Below are 19,250 nucleotides of genomic sequence, written 5' to 3' on the forward strand. Positions count from 1 at the left end.
AATCCTGCTTGTAGTATAATTCCTTTTAAAAATAAACCCAGCAGATAGACTGACCTACACTAGCAAGTAAAGAGAACCAAAACAATATTGACTTTTATTTTATAAAACAGTATTGGGTTGAGGATATCCCAATATGTGGGAAATCAAAAGGAACAGACAGACAGCTATGACCATATTTCCAATAGGTCAAAGCTCACAGAGGTGAAATGTCACTATTAATGACATGACAAAAGTTTTAGAAATGTTCTTTCATTATTGAAGCATTGCTTACAAAGGGAATGTTCTGTTTATGACATCTGGGTCCTAGTGTCCTACCTTTCCTGGTAGGAGCTCAGATTGGCTTATATGATTCTTTTCCCCTCGTCCCAATTTTATCATCACACGAAGCCTGGGAGGTGGGTTGGTGACTGGCCCAAGGATCATCCACTGAGGTTCGTGGTTGAGTGGGAAATTTGAACCTGATTCTCCTCTACTAATTTGGTGTAACTAAGCTCACACCAGAGTGCTACATGCCCCCTATATATTAGTTTATCCTTCTCCTATATTGAAATGAACTGGAATATATAAAAAATAAAGAAATTGTCCAGTAGCACCTTAGAGACCAACTAAGTTTGTTCTTAGTTTAAGTATAAGCTTTCGTGTGCATGCACGCTTCTTCAGATACACTGAAACAGAAGTCACCAGACCCTTATATATAGTGGGAGGGTGGGGTAGGGTTTTTCTCAGCCTCCCACTATATATAAGGGTCTGGTGAATTCTGTTTCAGTGTATCTGAAGACGTGTGCATGTACATGAAAGCTTATAGCAATAACAAACTTAGTTGGTCTCTAAGGTGCTACTGGACATTTTTTAAAATTTTTTAAATATATTTTGACTGCATCAGACCAACACGGCTACCTACCTGAATCTGAAATGAACTGGTCATTCTACAATTACTTTGATATGATGCATTCTTTCCTTACTTTCTTCTCACAATACACTGCAATTTATTTATTTTAGAAATTTTCTTCTCTATTTTCTGGCCCCCAAAATGACTTTTGGGAGTCTTGTAAATTGAAAACAAAGAAAACAAAATAAAAGCAAGTGTAACCTGCCAATTAAATGGTTAAAACAACAGCATGAGTTGGGCATAAAGCAACTGGGTCAGATTAAAAATACATTGCTCCAGCAGGAGGTTAACACAGATCAAAAACCAAATGGAAATAAAAGACTGCTGGAAAAGTCAAGAGAAAGGGAGCTGACTGAACCTCTTTGGGGAGGGCATTAGACAATCTGGATTCTGCTTTTGATCTACTTGATCCTGAAAAGGGATACAACTGGCATACAAACCACAGCCGAGCAAAGACAATAATATAGAGATTATGTAGGTTATTCTTTGAGGAAATAGTTGATGAAAGGTCTTGTCCAACAGCTAATATCTGTCACCTACCAATGTTCCTTCCAAACACCACCTCCTTTGTTCACTCCCCATCTATCTAAACATAGCCCAGCTGAACTGCCTTTATTCCACGAAACCTTTCATTTGGCACTATTCGAACAAATACCAAGTATGCGAGCAGCGCTGAAAATTTAATGATGATACGAGTGCTTGGGGGAGGGGGGTTGTCAAATTCATTTTCTGTAATCTGTTGCATCATATATAAGTTGATTAACGCTTATCCTAAAAATGTGTGATAGATTTCGTTTCAGGTGTGGTCAGCCTATGGCTCTCTGGGTGGAGTTGTTAAACTCCAACCCTTATCACCTCTTGCTAGCATGATGGAAGCCATAGTCTAGCAACATATGGAGGGCCACAGGTTCCCCATGCTTGTTTTATAGCTTTGCATTAAGGGCTTGTCTTCACATTAATGAGATTTCTCTATTCCTTCTCAGGGGTCGTGGGAGTGCAATTCCTCCTCCACCACCACCTGGACGAGGAGCTCAAGTACCAAGAGGAACACCTGCGACGCGTGGAGTACTCCCAGTCCCCCCTGTAGCCAGGGGGGTCCCAGCCCCTCGAGCAAGAGGAGTTCCAGCAGTACCAGGTTATAGGCCACCCCCTCCACCAGCACATGAACCCTATGAAGAATATGTAAGTACCTGTTTTATTGATAACAACAAATGAACAAAATGAAATACATTTTTTTTTTAATGTTGGCTATATTTGATGTCTTCACAATCACTGATTCGCAAGTTAATTGCACATCAGATACACAAACAAGCATGTGAAGTGTATCATTTGTACCATGGAGATGGATTTGGTGGTATGATTTCAGTACTAGTTTTTGCACAGTATGATCTTGACAATCATTGTGGCACTGGGCCATCCCCAAGTGTATCCTCTCATTTTAAACAGGTATATTCTGTTGTGAACTGTTTTGTCCTATGCCAATGTCACTTCCAGGTGTACAGACACCACGTGAGGTTTGTCTGTTCTGATCCCCTTGGGGTGATTCTTGGTATTATAGACTGCATTCTGCGTTAAGCAAATTAACTATGGTGAATTGATATATGAAAGAATAGGATTTATCAGTGGCTGCAGTTCATTGTTCACCCAGTTGAACTATTCCATTTGTCTTTATTTTTCTGTGCTACCTTGTCAAATTTCAGCATAGATAACCCATGATGGGGAAAGCATATCCTTAAAAACAAACAAACAGGTTTGTGGTGTCGTCTTAAATAATTTCTGCCAAAACCAGAATTAGAAAGGATGAGTTCTTTGCTATTGCTCGTCTAACATTATAAATACTCCTCAGTTTTCTCAGCACCCTCTCAAATAGAACAACTTTTCAAAGTTTTTTTTTTTTAAGAATTCACATTTTTGTTTTATGTTGTGGCAGTGTTTAGAAATAGACAATGAAATAGTTACGAAGCTTTTAAGTAAGCTCTGAACATCTTCAAGACTGAGAGGCAGCATATAAATTTTCAAAGGAAGGAAAAATGTGTAAAGTGGTACCTTGGGTTACAAACTTAATTCATTCCGGAGGTCCGTTCTTAACCTGAGGCCCGCTTTCGCTAATGGGGCCTCCCGCTGCTACCACGCTGCCGGCGTACAATTTCCATTCTCATCCTGGGGCAAATTTCACAACCCAAGGTTCTACTTCTGGGTTAGCGGAATTTGTAACCCAAAGTGTTTGTATCCCTAAGCGTTTGTAACCTGAGGTACCACTGTATGAGACTTGCAGGCTTTTGAAAAACAAATCATTGAGATTTTTTCACCTTGGGCTTGATATAGTAGCCTAATATGAGGGACAGTGGATTCTAATGGACAATAGGTAGCTCTGAGTATCTGGAATATGATGAATCAGATCTATCTAACATAGTGGAACTCTTGAACCAGTTTTGCCTAGTCAGGCAGGCTTTTCATGAAGTTCCTTGGTAGAAGCAGTTTGTTTTCTTGTTTTAAACCAAAGGTACCAATGTGTTTTAAAGCCTGCCAACATAATAGCTGCTTATCCCTTATATTTTTATACAATCCAACCATAGCGAAACACTTTAAAGTTCAATTGATTTCCATTAGAGTTATAATTAAGCACATGCTTAGCTTTCCAACAGAAATCAATAGGACTTCGTGTGCTTAACTTAGGCTGGATGGTGCCCTTATTTTTGTAGAGCTCAGGATGCCCTGTTGATTTTAATGGGCCTTGCTCCCCAGTAATGAACTCATCAACAGTGTCCAATGCTGGGAGCAGGGCTGTAGCCAGGGGCTGGTGAGGAAGGCCCCCGCCAGAGGCACAGGCGAGGGAGGGGTGCAAAATCAGCTTTAAAATATGTCCATAAAAAATAAATATTGGATTTTCTGTGAAAGAATTCATTACAAGGTGAAGTGCTTGAAGAATTGAATGTGTGGGGGTTGGGGTTGGAGAAGAGGCTAATTTGTCCGTGGGTAGCGGGTGCAATCTGGACAGTTCTGCCAGGGGTGCAAGATCCCCTAGCCAAGGCTCTGGCTGGTAGGTTATCATGTGGAGAATGTAATTCTCATTGCCTCTGTAAATTTAGATTTAACTTTGCATCCCAGTGAGTAATGCTAAACCAGCAGAAAAGACTTTGCTGAATGTCACCCAAATATCCTGGGTGTTGGGATAGTGAAACCTTTTAATAATCTAACAAGGCATTTTTCATTCTCATACCAGTCCAGGAGCCAAAATACATATTTCAGTAATCAAAATACAACATTGATGTTTGGAATTGGTTGTCCAAAATTGTATTCCTATTTAGAATGAGCTATCCTAATGTCAATATGCTGTTGAGAAAGTACGAATTTTGGCAATGCAATCCTATATGTGTTGACTCTGAATTAGTTATCAATGTGCTCAGTGGGGTATTTCTGCTATATAAATGTGCTTAAGATTGCAGTCATGAGTGAGGCAACCACGTGTTTTCTGCCCTCTTAACTGCTACAGAATTAAATGTCTGCTTAAGTATCAAAGATGTATTAACACGTTTTGTCTATTAAAAGCTGCAGTGCATGGTTGGCAGTCAGCTTCATGGGTCACAATATGTGCCTTAAGCATATTGGCAGCTTCTTAAAATGAAGTTCCCTCTAACTGAACTATTCATGAGGCCTGACTTATATCACTTGGGTTGTGGTTTTGAGAGCATATTTGTTGCCACAGTGTTTGATAGTTTCTCAGATGCAGATGTTGTTGCTGCTTTGTAGATAGATGTCCAAATGATGACATAAGCTGTACATTTACAGGAAAACTCCAGCATGCTCATATTTTCCCCAGGTAATTTTAGTTAAGAAATTACACTGGCCATCTCAAGGTGCTAAAAGGGCTGTGTAATCCCCCCCCATATTTTAATTGAATTTTAGTAACAAAAAAACAGGTTCCAGAAAAAAAGGTGTTTTGTTTTGTTTTTAAATCACAATTGCCAATAAAGAAGTATAGGATATAGCTATGCAATCTATTAAGTCCATAATAAAAACAACCAAGAGGAAAAGGCTGTGTGATCTATAATTACAAAGCATTCCATGATCTAAATAAAAATAATTACAAAATTTTAATTCAAAAAAGAAGATAGAAAATAACCTTGGTGGGGGCCATTTAGACCATCAGTGCTTCTGCCAAAGTGGGCTTTTGACTGCCTCATTTATTGTTACTGGGGCGTTCCAAAATCTGATGAAACAGATGACTATATGGACTGGGAAATGCCAATAAGTTGCAGTTATAACTAATGAGAAAGGTGAATAATGTATTTGGTGAATTGAAAATACCAATACATGTATTTGGTAAATTGAAATAACATTGTACATGGATATTGGACGAAAAGTATTCAGAGTGAGGATAGCGGTGAGCCGCATCTTAATTGCATCTTTTTAAACCCACATTTTAATCAAGAGGGACTTGAGCACATGAACACGAACCACAGAGAACCACATTTAATTTGAGAGACCTTATTTATTAATGTGTGCTGTTAAGGTATGGGGGAACATAAATGAGCTCTTTGATGAGTTTCTTGTTCTATATTGCATCAACACATCTGTTGGGTGGGTGGGTGGGAATACATTCCTGGGTTTACTCGGCAGGATGGTTGATTATCACTTTTCCTCACACTGAGGCAATTAGCATTGATGGAATACCCATCCATTGACTACATACTTTCTAAAATCACAGAGAAGTCCCCAAACCACAGTGAGACAAAAGTGAGCACTGTATTTTTGTGAAACATGTAAAAGGCATCTAGTTTAGAATCTTAATTGCTGTGTGATATATCTGTAGGGCACCATAATTTTATGTGAATTTGTGCTTGTAATATAAACAGTTTAAAGTGTCAGCAGCATATATGTCACTTTACGTCTGTGAAAGGCTGTGGGAGTTATTTTCACTGGAAAAAAAGAATTATTGACTGTGGTTTGAGCCCCTGAAAATCAGGACTGGGGAGCCTGTTATTTGAGCTCCTCCAGATGGCCTGATTCATCCTGATATGCTTGCACGAAGTTTACCCGGTGGTTGGACTATGTCCAGTTTTACTGGGCATTTGTTTTGATTTGTTTATGGGGTGCTGATATAAACGCAGAGTATTTTTCCTGCATTCAACCTGATTGCCATGTAGTATGTTTACATATCTTCCTATTGTCAAGGGAGTAGCTAAAATGACTCCTCAGGTTCGTTCCACGTGGGGAATTCAATAAAAGAACAAAACCAAGGATTCCAGCAAGACAATATCCTTTATTAACTAGTAACTGCAGTAAACTAGTGAAGATCAAACCTATCCATTCTTAAGGAAATCAGCCCTGAGTGCTCACTGGAAGGAAAGATCCTGAAGCTGAGTCTCCAATACTTTGGCCACCTCATGAGAAGAGAAGACTCCCTGAAAAAGACCCTGATGTTGGGAAAGATTAAGGGCACAAGGAGAAGGGGACGACAGAGGATGAGATGGTTGGATAGTGTTCTCGAAGCTACCAGCATGAGTTTGACCAAACTGTGGGAGGCAGTGGAAGACAGGAGTGCCTGGCATGCTCTGGTCCATGAGGTCACGAAGAGTCAGATACGACTAAATGACTAAACAACAACAACATGTAAAAGAGTATAAAAGGCTATGTGAAATCTGTGATAGGTGCAGCACCCATCACTTATGGGAATGTCCTTTACCGCAGTAAAGTTAATAAAAAGGGTATAGCTTTTTCCACTACACACATCAGAAGCTTCCCCACCCCCACAATAACCTGTAGGTTACCCACCCTTAGGTATACATGAATGTTCTCTGCTTCTTGATCCAGATGCACAAAGGCTGAAGCACACAACTGCCTCCTGGTGAAATAAAATCCTCCTGCATTCAAATGATATAATTGTAAATGGTCTTTCTCCCCTCCCCCTGTAAAACCTAAGGAGAGCCACAAATAGCTCTGAGTCTGTGTCCCATGAGAACATCTAATGTACGAGTAGTATGACAGATCATAATTTTAGACAGCTCTTTTAGATATATAAATAAATGTATATATAAAAGACAAAGCAAACTGGAATGCAAAATGAAGCATACTGTTTTTAATGCCATGTAGTTTCTTCTCTGTGCTGTTTTTCAAGCTGCAATACAAATGATTGAAAATGAAAGCTAATGTCACATTCAACTATTTAAGCTCCATTGGCCATTTACATTTTTCAGTGGGTTTTAGGCAAGTTGGAACAACTGCACTTATCCAGTGGATTCATGGACAATGACAAGCATTACAAGAGGAGACATTTTGTCACATTTTAGTCTTTCTGCACAGAACCGTTGTGTTTATGAATATGTTACAGTGGCTTCACAGCAGTAGGGAATGCTTTTCTTTAACGTTGAAATTTTTCCTATAACATATACTACAAGTGGTGTGTTAAAGGGAGAAAAGGACACTTTATAAGATAAAAGTATCCAGAACTGTTTCTTATGGGTGATTTTGGCACCATTTTGGAGAAGCGAGAAAACAACTCATCTATTTGAAAAAGAAGGATCACCACTCATGGGTTGTAAACTTCCTACATTTGCCTCTGTTGTACACTTTGTTTCCCAACACTCCAGGAACCATTTCCTGCAGACTGGTTCTTTTTCAGTTCCCCCATTGCTAGCAACTAAAATTGGTTTCTGTGTTGGTAAACAACAGATTACAAGACAAACACCTGCAGAAACATTTCCCTCAAAGCTTAATTAGGGTACAGAGAAACTCGCAAAGGTCACCCAGTACTGCTAATCACACAGAGTAGCAAATATTGCACCATCTTCACACTGGTACATTTTCTTAGCTTAACTAAGACCTTGTCAGAATTTCTCCACACTTCAGACAGAAAAACATTTCTGCCCTTAATCCAGGCATTCAGGCCTATTTTCATCGTGACCAAAGTTTTCTTCCATTCCACAGCTTCTGAGGTGATCATCTACCCTGGGCATGCAAATATGCCGACAAAATTGAGCTCATTTGCACCCCAGATAGAGCGCATTCCGGTTGTGAGTTTACCACGAATGACTGCAACCAAGCTAACTCTATATGAGTCTCATAGAGCTTTCCTGTAAGATTTGCTAGTGATAACTGTGTGAGATCACTTCCTTTGTCTGCCTTGGCAGGAAGCTGTAACACTGCATAGGGCCTTCCTTCCTAGGCATCTCTCTCTCTCTTTATCATGCTTCCAAGCTGACCACATGTGCATGCCTGAGCTCTGCAGCTCAGACACCATTTTGAACTTAGATTTTATACCTTTGTAACTTAGAAAGTAGTCATAAACCCGCCTACATTTTGCTACTGTAACTGCTGCTTCAAGACCTAGGTTGTGCAAATAACTACTACTTTTACTTCTTTACCTATACTGTGTATTGTTATCTTTAAGGGGGATAAAAGGTGTAATACCAGAGAAATTCCAGCTGTCCTTATTTCATCCTGGTTTATTGTTTCTAGAAGGTTAGATCAACCTTATCTTAGCTTCCAAGTTTAAAGCTGCACAGGATTGTACTCTGCTGAGCTTACCCATATGAGCAAGGAAGGATAATAAGTAAACAATACAGTGGTGCCCCGCAAGACGAAATTAATTCGTTCCGCAATTTTTGTCGTCTAGCGAATTTTTCGTCTTGCGAAGCACGAAATCCCATAGGAATGCATTGAAAATCAATTAATGCGTTCCTATGGTCAAAAAAGGTCTAAACAAAGCCAAATTTGGTACAACAACAGTTTATTAACTGCTCTTTAAAGTCACACATACTGTAAAGAGCAGTTCAAAAACTGAAGGGAAAATAAATTAACTTTATAAACAAAACATGTCTTTGTTTTTAGACGTCGCGAGACGTTTTCGTCTTGCGAAGCAAGCCCATAGGGGAAATTCGTCTTGCGAGGCAAATCGAAAACGGAAAAACCTTTCGTCTAGCGAGTTTTTTGTCTTGCGAGGCATTCGTCTTGCGAGGTACCACTGTATATCCTTTCCTAGTGCCTAAATGCATTCCTACAAAGATAATGAGGGAGGAAATAGGCAAGTAGTCGGTTGTGCCCAAGGCACTATGAAATAAGAGTAGGTGAGCGAAGGCACTTCATTGGGATGTGTGAGCTGGGGCTGAGATGATTCGAGATGCAGATAAAATAGTGACAAAAGTGCATTCACTTGAGAAGAGATTAGTGGACAATACAACTGTGGAAATGGTGGCAAATACAGTACTTGGAAAGCCCACGTCTAAGGCAGAGGTACAATTTTCATCAACACTGTACTATTTTGTGATCAAATCTCTTTTTGGGAGGTGTTTGTGTGATTGAAACGGATAAATCCATCCTTGGTTTCTTCATATGAATGGCTTCCTATATAGAATAGTGCGTGTGCAATTTCTGGGTGAAGCAGCAACTGCAAAACTAAGGTAAGATGGGAGGTGGGGCCAGGGGTAAGCAATCCGTGTCAGGAGTGACACCTCACGAAACAGGAATGTGAAAGTTCATAGAGTTAGAGAGGGGCTCATATGCCATCCAGTGCTATCTCCTGGTTAGGACATCTCTAGCCGAGATATAAATTCACTGAGAAAGAACACCTGACCTGACACCCAGAACCAGCACAATAGGTGTCATTTACTGGCAATTATTTGCATAAGCATGGTGAATATTAAAAATGAGCTGTCTGCACAGGACTACTTCCAAGTGGGTCATCAGAACTTGACCTATGACCAGCCTTGCACAAGACTTTGGATGCTGTTGAGCTTCCCCATGTGGTGGATTATTATAGGTTGACTCTCCTTTCCACTGGGTTTTGGAAGTTAGTGCTAGCTCTCTAAGCTGAGAGTTAGATGCTTAATCATTCCATGATTGAACATATTCTATTGATTTAAGTGGGAGGAAGATCCAATATAATTAGATATTTCTAGGTGAGCATATTTAATTGCGTTGAAAAGTACTGAAAGCAAGTGTATATACCTAACAATTTATTTGTCAAACATAATATGCCTATCTCTGTAGTTCGAAAATGTATTTTTATTCATAATTCTTTCGATATTGCACTGATTGCCACTATGCACAGTGAATAAAGTGTTGAAAAACACACATAGAACAAAGACGATGGGAACAACCTGACATTACAGACAGTGGAACTTGCCAGACTGAATAGAATATTGATTTAAAGTGATGGATTGTTTTTTATGCCTAAGGCACTTAGATAAAAGGCTAAATGATGTTTCACTAATATTTGCTGTGTCTTGAAAACTCAGATTGCAATTTTTTACTCTAATGACAATAAACAGTAGATTGATTATATATTATTATGAAGACTATATTAGGGGTTTTAGCAGAATATTATGAATAATAATATAACATAGAGAATGAAAGAGGGAGGTAGAATTTGTGCTCTGCTTCTCTCAATGCCTTTTAAAACAACCACCACAACAAAAGCACCACTCTTTGCTTTGGCAAATTTCTTTAAAATAATTGTGCCCAAATTGACAGCAGTTTTTTTAGGAATCACAAAAGGGAGTTTGTACTTGAAAATTAAAAGATGGTTTTCTATTTAGTGGAGTTGACAGCCTCAAGCATTCTGAAAGAATAATGACTTAATCTGCAGGAGGGTGTTGTGTGCAAGGTCAATTGAAATGTCATACCATGTATGTGCTTGCATAGATGCCATCAACTGTGGTGAGCATTTTGCTGGGCATTGGCATTGTGGCTTGACCTTTATTCATTTCGAAGAAGGTGCAAAAAGGAAATCATGGCCATGTCAATCCAGTTATGGGGTCTTACGTGCCTAAAAGTAGGCTTCTGTGAGCATATGCCTAACTGCACAGACAAATATTTTCTTGTTGTTGTTCTTCATATTTATTAGTTACTTTAAAGAAAAAGAAGCTCGAAGTGACTTACAAAATGGAACATTGGAAATAAGTATTACAAACAAAATATAAACAACTTGAAATACACCAGATACATATATCCAACTCCCCCAACCTTGCTAATAAAATAAGCAGAAAATTAGATCCAAAGACCTGGTTGAATAAGAATGTTTTTGCCTGGCACATGAAAACAGATTGTGATGGTACTAGGCATTCCTTCCTGGGGAGAGCATTCCATAAATGGCGAGCCACCACTGAGAAGCCACTTCTTGTTTCACCATCCTCTACACCTCCCTCGGATGAAGAATACAGGGCATGGGTTGCTTCATGTGGGGAGAGGTCTTGAGATGCATAAGGTTTTTTATGTCAAAACCAGCACTTTGAATTGTGCTCAGAAACTACTAAGTAACCCATCCTGCAGTACCAGAATCAATGTTACATGTTCAGACTGTCCTGCCCTGGTAAGCAGCCTGGCTGCTGAAATCTGTACCACAATATATCCAGCTGCTGGGGCTGCACATATGTATTCCTTTAAAAGAAACTGGAATCCCAGAAGTCAACTGTTTGGAAGGGGTAGATTAATTCCCTCCTGCTTTTCCCTTCCAGCAGTATTTCTGTTCACTACAATTCTAGTTTCCTTCTAGAGCTAAGTGTGTGCGCACCTAGCTGTTGCACAGTCTTGGATCAGAGCTGGTGATGATGTATCCCAGGGATAGAGAATCTCAGACCTTGGGGGTCAAATGCAGCCCTCTAGACTTCTTTCGCTGACCCCCATAATTCTCTCTAGACCACATCCCTTCCTGTGCCACACCCCTCACCAGCCCTGCATCCATTTTACCGGATGTCCTTGAACTCTGATAAATGCTCCTTAGTTGCCTAGATGGGAGGATAGAGAGAGTGTTGAATGTGAAGAAACCAGCCTGCTGCTTTGCCCAATTTTGTCTTTGGCCTTACCCATCACTAGCATGCAGTTCCCAGAAAACTGCTCATAAGGGAATGTGACCTGCAAGGTGAAAAATGTTCCCCATTCCTAGCTTGCCCCATGAAAGACAGCAGCAAGAACCAAACAAGAAACCTTTCCTTTTTAGTTTTTTCCTCCGCTGATTTGGTGTCACTTTCTCCTACTTCCACTTCTATACTGAAGACTGGAACAGAAGTATTGGTACTACTACTAGTAATATTCTTTGAAAATCTGAACAGGAGAGCTATATCGATTGTATATATTGATGCTACATTGATTGCACAGGAAGTCTCCGGATTTAGGAAGGAGAAAGTGTGAGACAGCAGCATTGGAGGAGAATGCCTCATCATGAGAGGGAATTAAAGGAGGCCCAAAGGGGTTTCACAATCCACATTAAGCCAAGGTATGGATATGCCCATAGTCTCCTCCTTATATGATCCTAGTGGTACAGTTCAGCACTACCAGGGGTGCCAACTTGAATAAAATATTGAGGGGCCAAGGTAAGCCCCGCCCCCATAATTGGTCACATGACAGGGTGCACCCACACTATTTGAATGGTAGTACCTATCAACTTGGGGGGGTCTTCAAAAATTTTATGGGGGACGATGAAGGGAGCTGGCTCTGATATGTACCACTTTGTACTTTGGGATCATTCAGGACAGGTTCCAAACAGCAATAGAAGAGCAACATTTCTGAGGCAGGAGACTATAGTGATGCCCATAGTTTCCACATTTGAAGCTGTTTAGCACGTAATGCACCACAAAGCATTTTGGTGTTTTTGTTAGGTCAGGCTCTTGGTCTGATACTGAGTCTCTAAGGATTGTTTGTAAAAGAGAAACAATGTAATTTTGCAAAGAGGGCGCCTCTCTTGACTGAAATATTCAATGATACGTTCCAACTTTAAAGGGTTGCTATTCATTGCCAGATGGAGTTGAAAAGAAGCGCTGATGCAGCCTAAAGTGCAATGTTGCTATGTTTGATGCTAATACAACCGCAGCCTAATAAATATTCATATAGATATATAGTAATCTAAGTGAAGGGTAACAGCCAGGGGAATATTTGGCCTTCGCTTGGCCCTTAAATATTCATATTGCCTATCCCTTTTAGCAGAGATGTTTTTTATAAATCCTAAAATACTGCACAATAGCAAGAGCCCCTCCCCCAACCCAAGGCTTCTTTTCTGCAGCCCAACTAAGTTCTTCATTAAAGCTAACTATTAAAAAGCCATTAATTGCATAAGCTTCCTAAGCACACTTCCTATCTCAATAAGGACCCGCAAACTGCAAACATTACATTCTCCTCCTTCCAAGCCCAAGCCAGCTGCCTGGCAGAGAAGTTTCTGGTTGAGTTGCCATGTCTTGATATTGCATCACTGTAATTTTGTTTAAAAGTATTTTGATTTTTACTTGCAGGCTGCCTTGAAGGATTTTGTAACCTTAAAAGCATGATGATGAGGATACTGTTGTTGTTTTATTATCAAGCAATCAATCAATTAAGATGGACCCAATTCAGAGGCTACCCAGTTAAAACACAATAGATAAACCCAGGAAGGTTTTGCCAGCTAAGGAGCTGAAGGAGGGGTCTGCCTATAGGATTGTACTTACACTGCCAAAATCACCCCATAGAAAGATTTCCTGCTGAAGGTAGGGGCTGAAATGAGCTATGGGAGTTGTCAGAGGTAGTCAAGAACCCATAGGATTCTTAGGCATCTTGTTCTGCTGAAAAGCATCCAAAACTACATTTAGAACTGGCTTACTAATTTTCCTACAACAATGTTGCTGTTGCTCCCTACTGCTGAAGTCAGTTGGAGGGATTTTTAAAAATGGAATAAATTTTTTTTGAGGAGACCCCTGTTACCCTCACAGAGTTACAGTTTCCAGAGTTTAAAGTGGTATTATACTACTTTTAATGTGCAGGACAGGTGGGACCTGAATCAGTTTCAATTGATCATGCTAATATAGCAAACTCATTCTCTTAAGTGTAGATCCTTACGTAGCCAAAAGGGCACAACCCATTCAACAAGAGGGAGAGAAATTTTCAGCAAGCTCTAGGGAACCCCAAGGTTTACATAGGTATAAAAATATTTATGGGGAAAGAACTACCTTAATGAGGACTGAGCATGCCCAGTGAGCATGGAATATCGATTGGCTGTTGTGGGGTGAGAGTTGAGAAAACTAAAGAGGGAAGGGAAAACAGAAGGGTGTGACTGGCTGACTAGAACTCTTGACATATCCCAGTTGTCTAATAGATTGACTACCTCTGTGCTCTTAACCCTAGCATAACCTTCCAGAATTATGTTAGTACAGCGGTACCTCAGGTTACATACGCATCAGGTTACAGACTCCGCTAACCCAGAAATAGTACCTCGGTTAAGAACTTTGCTTCAGGATGAGAACAGAAATTGTGCTCCAGCGGTGCGGCGGCAGCAGGAGGCCCCATTAGCTAAAGTGGTGCTTCAGGTTAAGATCAGTTTCAGGTTAAGTACGGACCTCCGGAACGAATTAAGTACTTAACCTGAGGTACCACTGTATGGAGCTTTGAGAAGGGTTGCCGTGTCCCATTTCATGGCACTTCCCAGTTCTCTGCCACCAGCATCTTGTCAGATAACTGCACCGATACCTGTACCACTTCTCTGCCAGCACTGGAGGCGGTGGAGCACCCATGAGTGTGTTTCTCTGGGGGGCTTCTGTCACCTGACACAGCTGCTTCACTCCATTTCACGGGTTCTGGCTTTAAGATCTGCATCCATAACATGTGCCGATTTCAGTTATATCTGAAAATGTAAACTAGGCGTCATTTCAACCAGAAATAATCTGTGAACTAGCCGAACCATATTTTCCGTTCAGTTTTTAGCTCTGTGTGAATTGCCAAGGAATGATTTGTTTTTATTTGAAGAAAGCATTCCTTTTTCTCTCCTGCAAGGAGGACTTTCTGGGCCAAAATCATAACTCTGTAATTTAAAGCAGCCAAGCTGGTCTTGTGGAAAGAGAAACCTAGAGATGATAACCTTCTGCTGGACCAATCGGTCATCTGTAATATAGCAAGAAAGCTTTTCAAGCTACGCATTATTCACCAGGTGTACAGTGAAAAGAATAAATAAAAAATAGGTGCTGTTAATATCCTAGGCTGATTGGGAGGAAATGGTGTCAGCAATCCAGCAACAGGGATCTTCTGTTCATAGAGTGCTAGAGGCTGTGTGTGTGTGTGTGTGTGTGTGTGTGTGTGTGTGAGAGAGAGAGAGAGAGAGAGAGAGAGAGAGAGAGAGAGAGAGAGAGATTTAGTGATCTCCCTATGCACTTGTAAAACTGCCCGTGTGAGGGGTGATATCTCAATGCCTTTCATGAGTAACTGGTAGGAGTGAGTGAGCACCCACTTGTTCAGCTCAAATATCCACTGGGATGCTCATCTAGACTGTTCACTATGGTTCGTTTGACTTGGGAAGGGCTCAGCTCAGTGGTAGAGCCAGTTTGTGTAGCGTGGGGGGGAGGCCATGGGGGCCACTGCCCCAGACGCAGCATTCTGAGGGGGTGCAATCAGGTTCCCCCATTCAGGTTCGGCTTCTATGGCAATCCCTGCCCTGCCTTGGCAAAGGTGGCAGAGCAACTCAGACCCATGATGAGTGGGCTTGGACAGAGGGAGACGGGCAAGGGGTGACCCCAGCATGGCCCAGCCCAGAGCTCCTCTCTGCAGATGTTGGGGAAATTTTCCTGCCAAGAGTTGTGTTGGCAGGCAGGCAGTGCAGTGCGGACCCACTCTTGTGGGTGTCAGTTTGCATTTCTTAGTGCAGAAAGTATTGATGTGTGGAGATCTTTCCTATTCTACTTAATTCGAGAGGGTTCTGAAAGCTCTGTGTGAAAGAAATCAGCAGAAGATTCATGTTGTTTGGGTTATTCCTTCAGAGAAGCTGAGTACAGCTGGCTTAAACTGGTTCTGTTGTCTCTTTCTGTGAGGGTTATGCTGACTATAATAGTAGGCCAAAAGGAGCCTGGGTTTCACTTTCTCTTTCTATCTCTTTTCCTTCTGGTGTGGTGTTCTGTACATAGTATGCCTAGTGTCAAGGTTCAGTCTTATTATAAGTTATTGTAAGTTATTATAAGTTATTGTAAGTTTAAGTTAAGTCTGCTGCAACTGGATTTCTTATGGACAGTGCCAATCCTGATTGTTACCATTATGCTCATTTGCCTTCAGTAGCAGTAAAGCTCTGCTGGATGAACTACAATAGCCTCTGGTCTATTTTGGGGGAGTCCTGCAAAGTGTTTATGTTTTTACTCGGCTAACTATACACTGGAATCTACTCTGGATCAGTATTGAGTAGAATTCCATGACGGGGGTGGGGCACGTTCTGGCAATGGGAGAGCATCTGCTGTGCATGCAGAAGGTCCCAGGTTCGATCCCCAGCATCTCTGGGTAGGGGGTCTGAAACCCTGGTGAGGCACTGCCAGTCATAGAGAGTACTGTGCTAGATGGACCAGTCGTCTTGCCTCCTTCCCAAAACCAGGCATGCACTTACTGGTCTTTGGGGAAGTGGTGGGAGGTCTCTAGGACCTTGTCAGAGCCTCACGCCTCCTTCCCCAAACCCAGCTTAAGCCTGTGCCACCAGGGCTAGGGGGAGGGCATCAAATGTTGGCCTCACACAGGGCTGGCATATTACCAAGGCAATTAGCCTGTGAGGTGGCAATTCAGATGCCACCACCCAGCCACTCTTTGAAAGCATGGGGTATTTAGATTGTTCTGTCATCCAACTCCGATCACTTCTGATGGTTTGAAAGAGGTTATTTTAATTTTAAAACCCACATGCCTTCTTAATTGCAAGGTGAGCACGTGGTAGAGCTCGGTGCTAAATTGGGCATAGCAGCAGGTGGATAATAATAAAAAAATGTGATTTTTCAAACAGCAGCGTTCCGTTTCGGCTGACAGGGGCCCTATGTAAGGTGATGTCTTGCTAAATGATTAATGAGCTCTCTTCCTAATGGTGATGTGGGTTTGTGAAATATTAACAGCCTCTTCCAAACCTACCTGCCTTAGTGTCTAATATTATTCAATAATACAAAATAGTAATATAATTATATTTCAGGAATGAATAATTGGATCAAGTCAGAATGCAGGAAATTTGGGCAAAGTGTTATGACAGCTCATCGAGTCAAATATATTCTGTAGGAATCTTTTCATATGGTGCGTTATTGGCTTAAAAAAAGAAAAGTCACCATAACCCATAGTGTTGTTGTCACCTGTCCATCTAAAGAGACAATGAAATGCACCTCTAGGGGTGCAGTCAAACCACTGCATTAGCAGCACGGAAGTGACCTCTCCAGGGCGCAAGCCAGGGCAATGCATATGGCGATCCTGGGCTTCTCTCTCAGTCAAAGGAAAGCAGAGCAATATGTTTGGCACCAGCTTGGCTGCAGGAGTTGCTGGAAGAAAGCATGCAAGGTGCCATCCAACTGTCTTAGGGACTCCCCCCCCCCCCCCGATTTGTGTGATGTTTACTTAACTTCCCAAAGATGTCCCACAAGGCAGCGGGTACAGATTTTTCCTCGGGGCTTACTCATGAATGAGTATGGCTGCAAGGCAACAGAAGTTTAGGAGAAGAGTTTTCCTTCTCCAAAATGGCCTACCTTGCCAGGTTGACAAGCTCCATCTACCCCTCAATCAAATAGCCTGTGTTCATTGTTATAGAGATGAACCCAGGAAATTAAAAGATCTTTTTCCAGTTTCAAATATGTTCAGCTCTTTTGGCTGCTTTTCTGACACTTAACTGGCTAGGGACTGACAGGACTTGTAGTCCAAAACATCTGGAAGGCACCACTTTGGGAGAGGTCGCATTAGCATTGTAGCATCCCTCTCTTGGTAATGTTCTGTACCTAATCTCAGATAAATTGTTTCATGTGGTTCTGAAGTGTGCTCCTTCCTAATAGATCCCCTTTTCTTACATTTGATCAGAAGTGCAAGCGTAGTTCAGCTCTTTAAATTGCAATAGCAATGATGTGGGGACTGACCTTATTCAAAAGTGTAATGCCTTAGATTTGACCTGGTCCACTTTGAGCAATCACTATAAGATTGAAAACTGGGATGAGGACCCAGAGGCATTATGCCAGAGTACATTGCTCGTATTTAACAGAGGTCATTCTTAAGGACTGAAAAAAAGACATTATATACATACCGTCAACTTTTGTGGCTGTTTTCCTTTTAAATTAGATGAGCTTTTATTCCCCTTTGCATTTAGTAACGAGACATTCTTTGACATAATGTATCCTTGTTACAAATTTTCTATCCAAAGGGGCAGTAAGTACTGCCTTATATAGCAGAAATTAGAAATTGAGTGGGTGTAGTTTTTTTAAAAAACGGGAGTATCTTTGGCAGTTAGAAGGTGTTAAATGAGAGAGATAAAATGGGTAAGATGCTGCAGAAAACCAGTATAATCAACAAGTACCATATGTATCATTTTGCTGTTCTCGTTGCCTTTTGCATGAACCAGGGTGCAAATGCAGAGAGGGATACAGAGAGTACATTGCATTTGGAGGCTGCTGCTGAATAGCAACCAAGGAGATCATGTGCCGGACTAACACCAGGGGGTTGCATTGCTGGGTATCAGCAGAGGGGATCTACTGCCAGCTGCCCCTTCCTTCTGTCGCTGCCTGTTTACCTGCCCTCTCTGAGCAAGTGAGTGGTGACAGAATAAGGAGAAGGAACAACATTCCATTTGCCTGCCTGCCCTTGCCTATTGAGCACAGAGGAACAGGGCAAGTGAATGGGAAGTTGCAGCAATGATCAGGAGGAGGTGGAGCTACTCCAGGAGGAGACCATTAAGGACACTCCAGAACCCAGAGCCAACACTGGAACTGTGCATTTATTGGTTGCACCCAAGCAGATGGTGAGGTCTGATTCATGCTGTTCATGTACTGCCACAATCCCCTGGGTAGAGGATCCTAGTAGCCAGTGCAGGCAGATGACATCATCACCTTATTCTCTTCTCAGCACCTGGGAATCTTCACAAATGAACCTTAAAGAGCAAAAACGCAGCCGGAATCACCCCACATACACCCAAACACACATACATAATAGGCAAGGCATTGCAGTTTAACCATTCAGACACATCACTGTATGCTCATTAATCTGCTTCTTGCAGAACTGTTATTGATTTAAAAGCGCAGAAGTTGTTTTGCTATTAGAGTACATATTTAATGATACAAATTTTTCTCCTCTCATTAGATTATATTGACTTTGTATGAGAATGACAAATTATGCTATTATTATACTACGGTGGACTGTAACTTGTAAGCGTTGAGTGTCTTCTAACATCCTGTGCATTTTAGGATACCTGCTTAATTGAGTCACATTGATGTATAATGTCTTTATAAATTCTTTATTCAATAAGAAAAAAACCTCTGAAGAATACATTAACAAAGCATTTCTTAGCAATAGGATACAGCTTCAGTAATGAAAGAATACATCAGGGTGATGAAATAGGCAGAGGAAACAAAGGAAATAGAAAAAAAAAATCACTTTTCTCAAGCTGTCAGTGAGGAATGAGACCTGTTTTAATTTGGAGGTG

The 19,250-nt window shown here is 41.1% G+C and overlaps 1 protein-coding gene across 2 annotated transcripts in view; it reads left to right on the forward strand.

Moving 5' to 3' along the window:
- KHDRBS2 (KH RNA binding domain containing, signal transduction associated 2) overlaps window positions 1-19,250 on the forward strand; it is a 341,718-nt gene that overhangs the window by 223,164 nt on the left and 99,304 nt on the right. For both annotated transcript variants that reach the window (XM_081906474.1, XM_081906475.1), the window contains exon 6: window positions 1,873-2,071. In XM_081906474.1, the coding sequence (XP_081762600.1) occupies window positions 1,873-2,071 (199 nt within the window). The remainder of the gene's footprint in view (window positions 1-1,872; window positions 2,072-19,250) is intronic.

The sequence above is a fragment of the Podarcis melisellensis genome, assembly GCF_964234715.1.
Source record: "Podarcis melisellensis genome assembly, chromosome: 3".
Lineage (NCBI taxonomy): Eukaryota > Metazoa > Chordata > Lepidosauria > Squamata > Lacertidae > Podarcis > Podarcis melisellensis.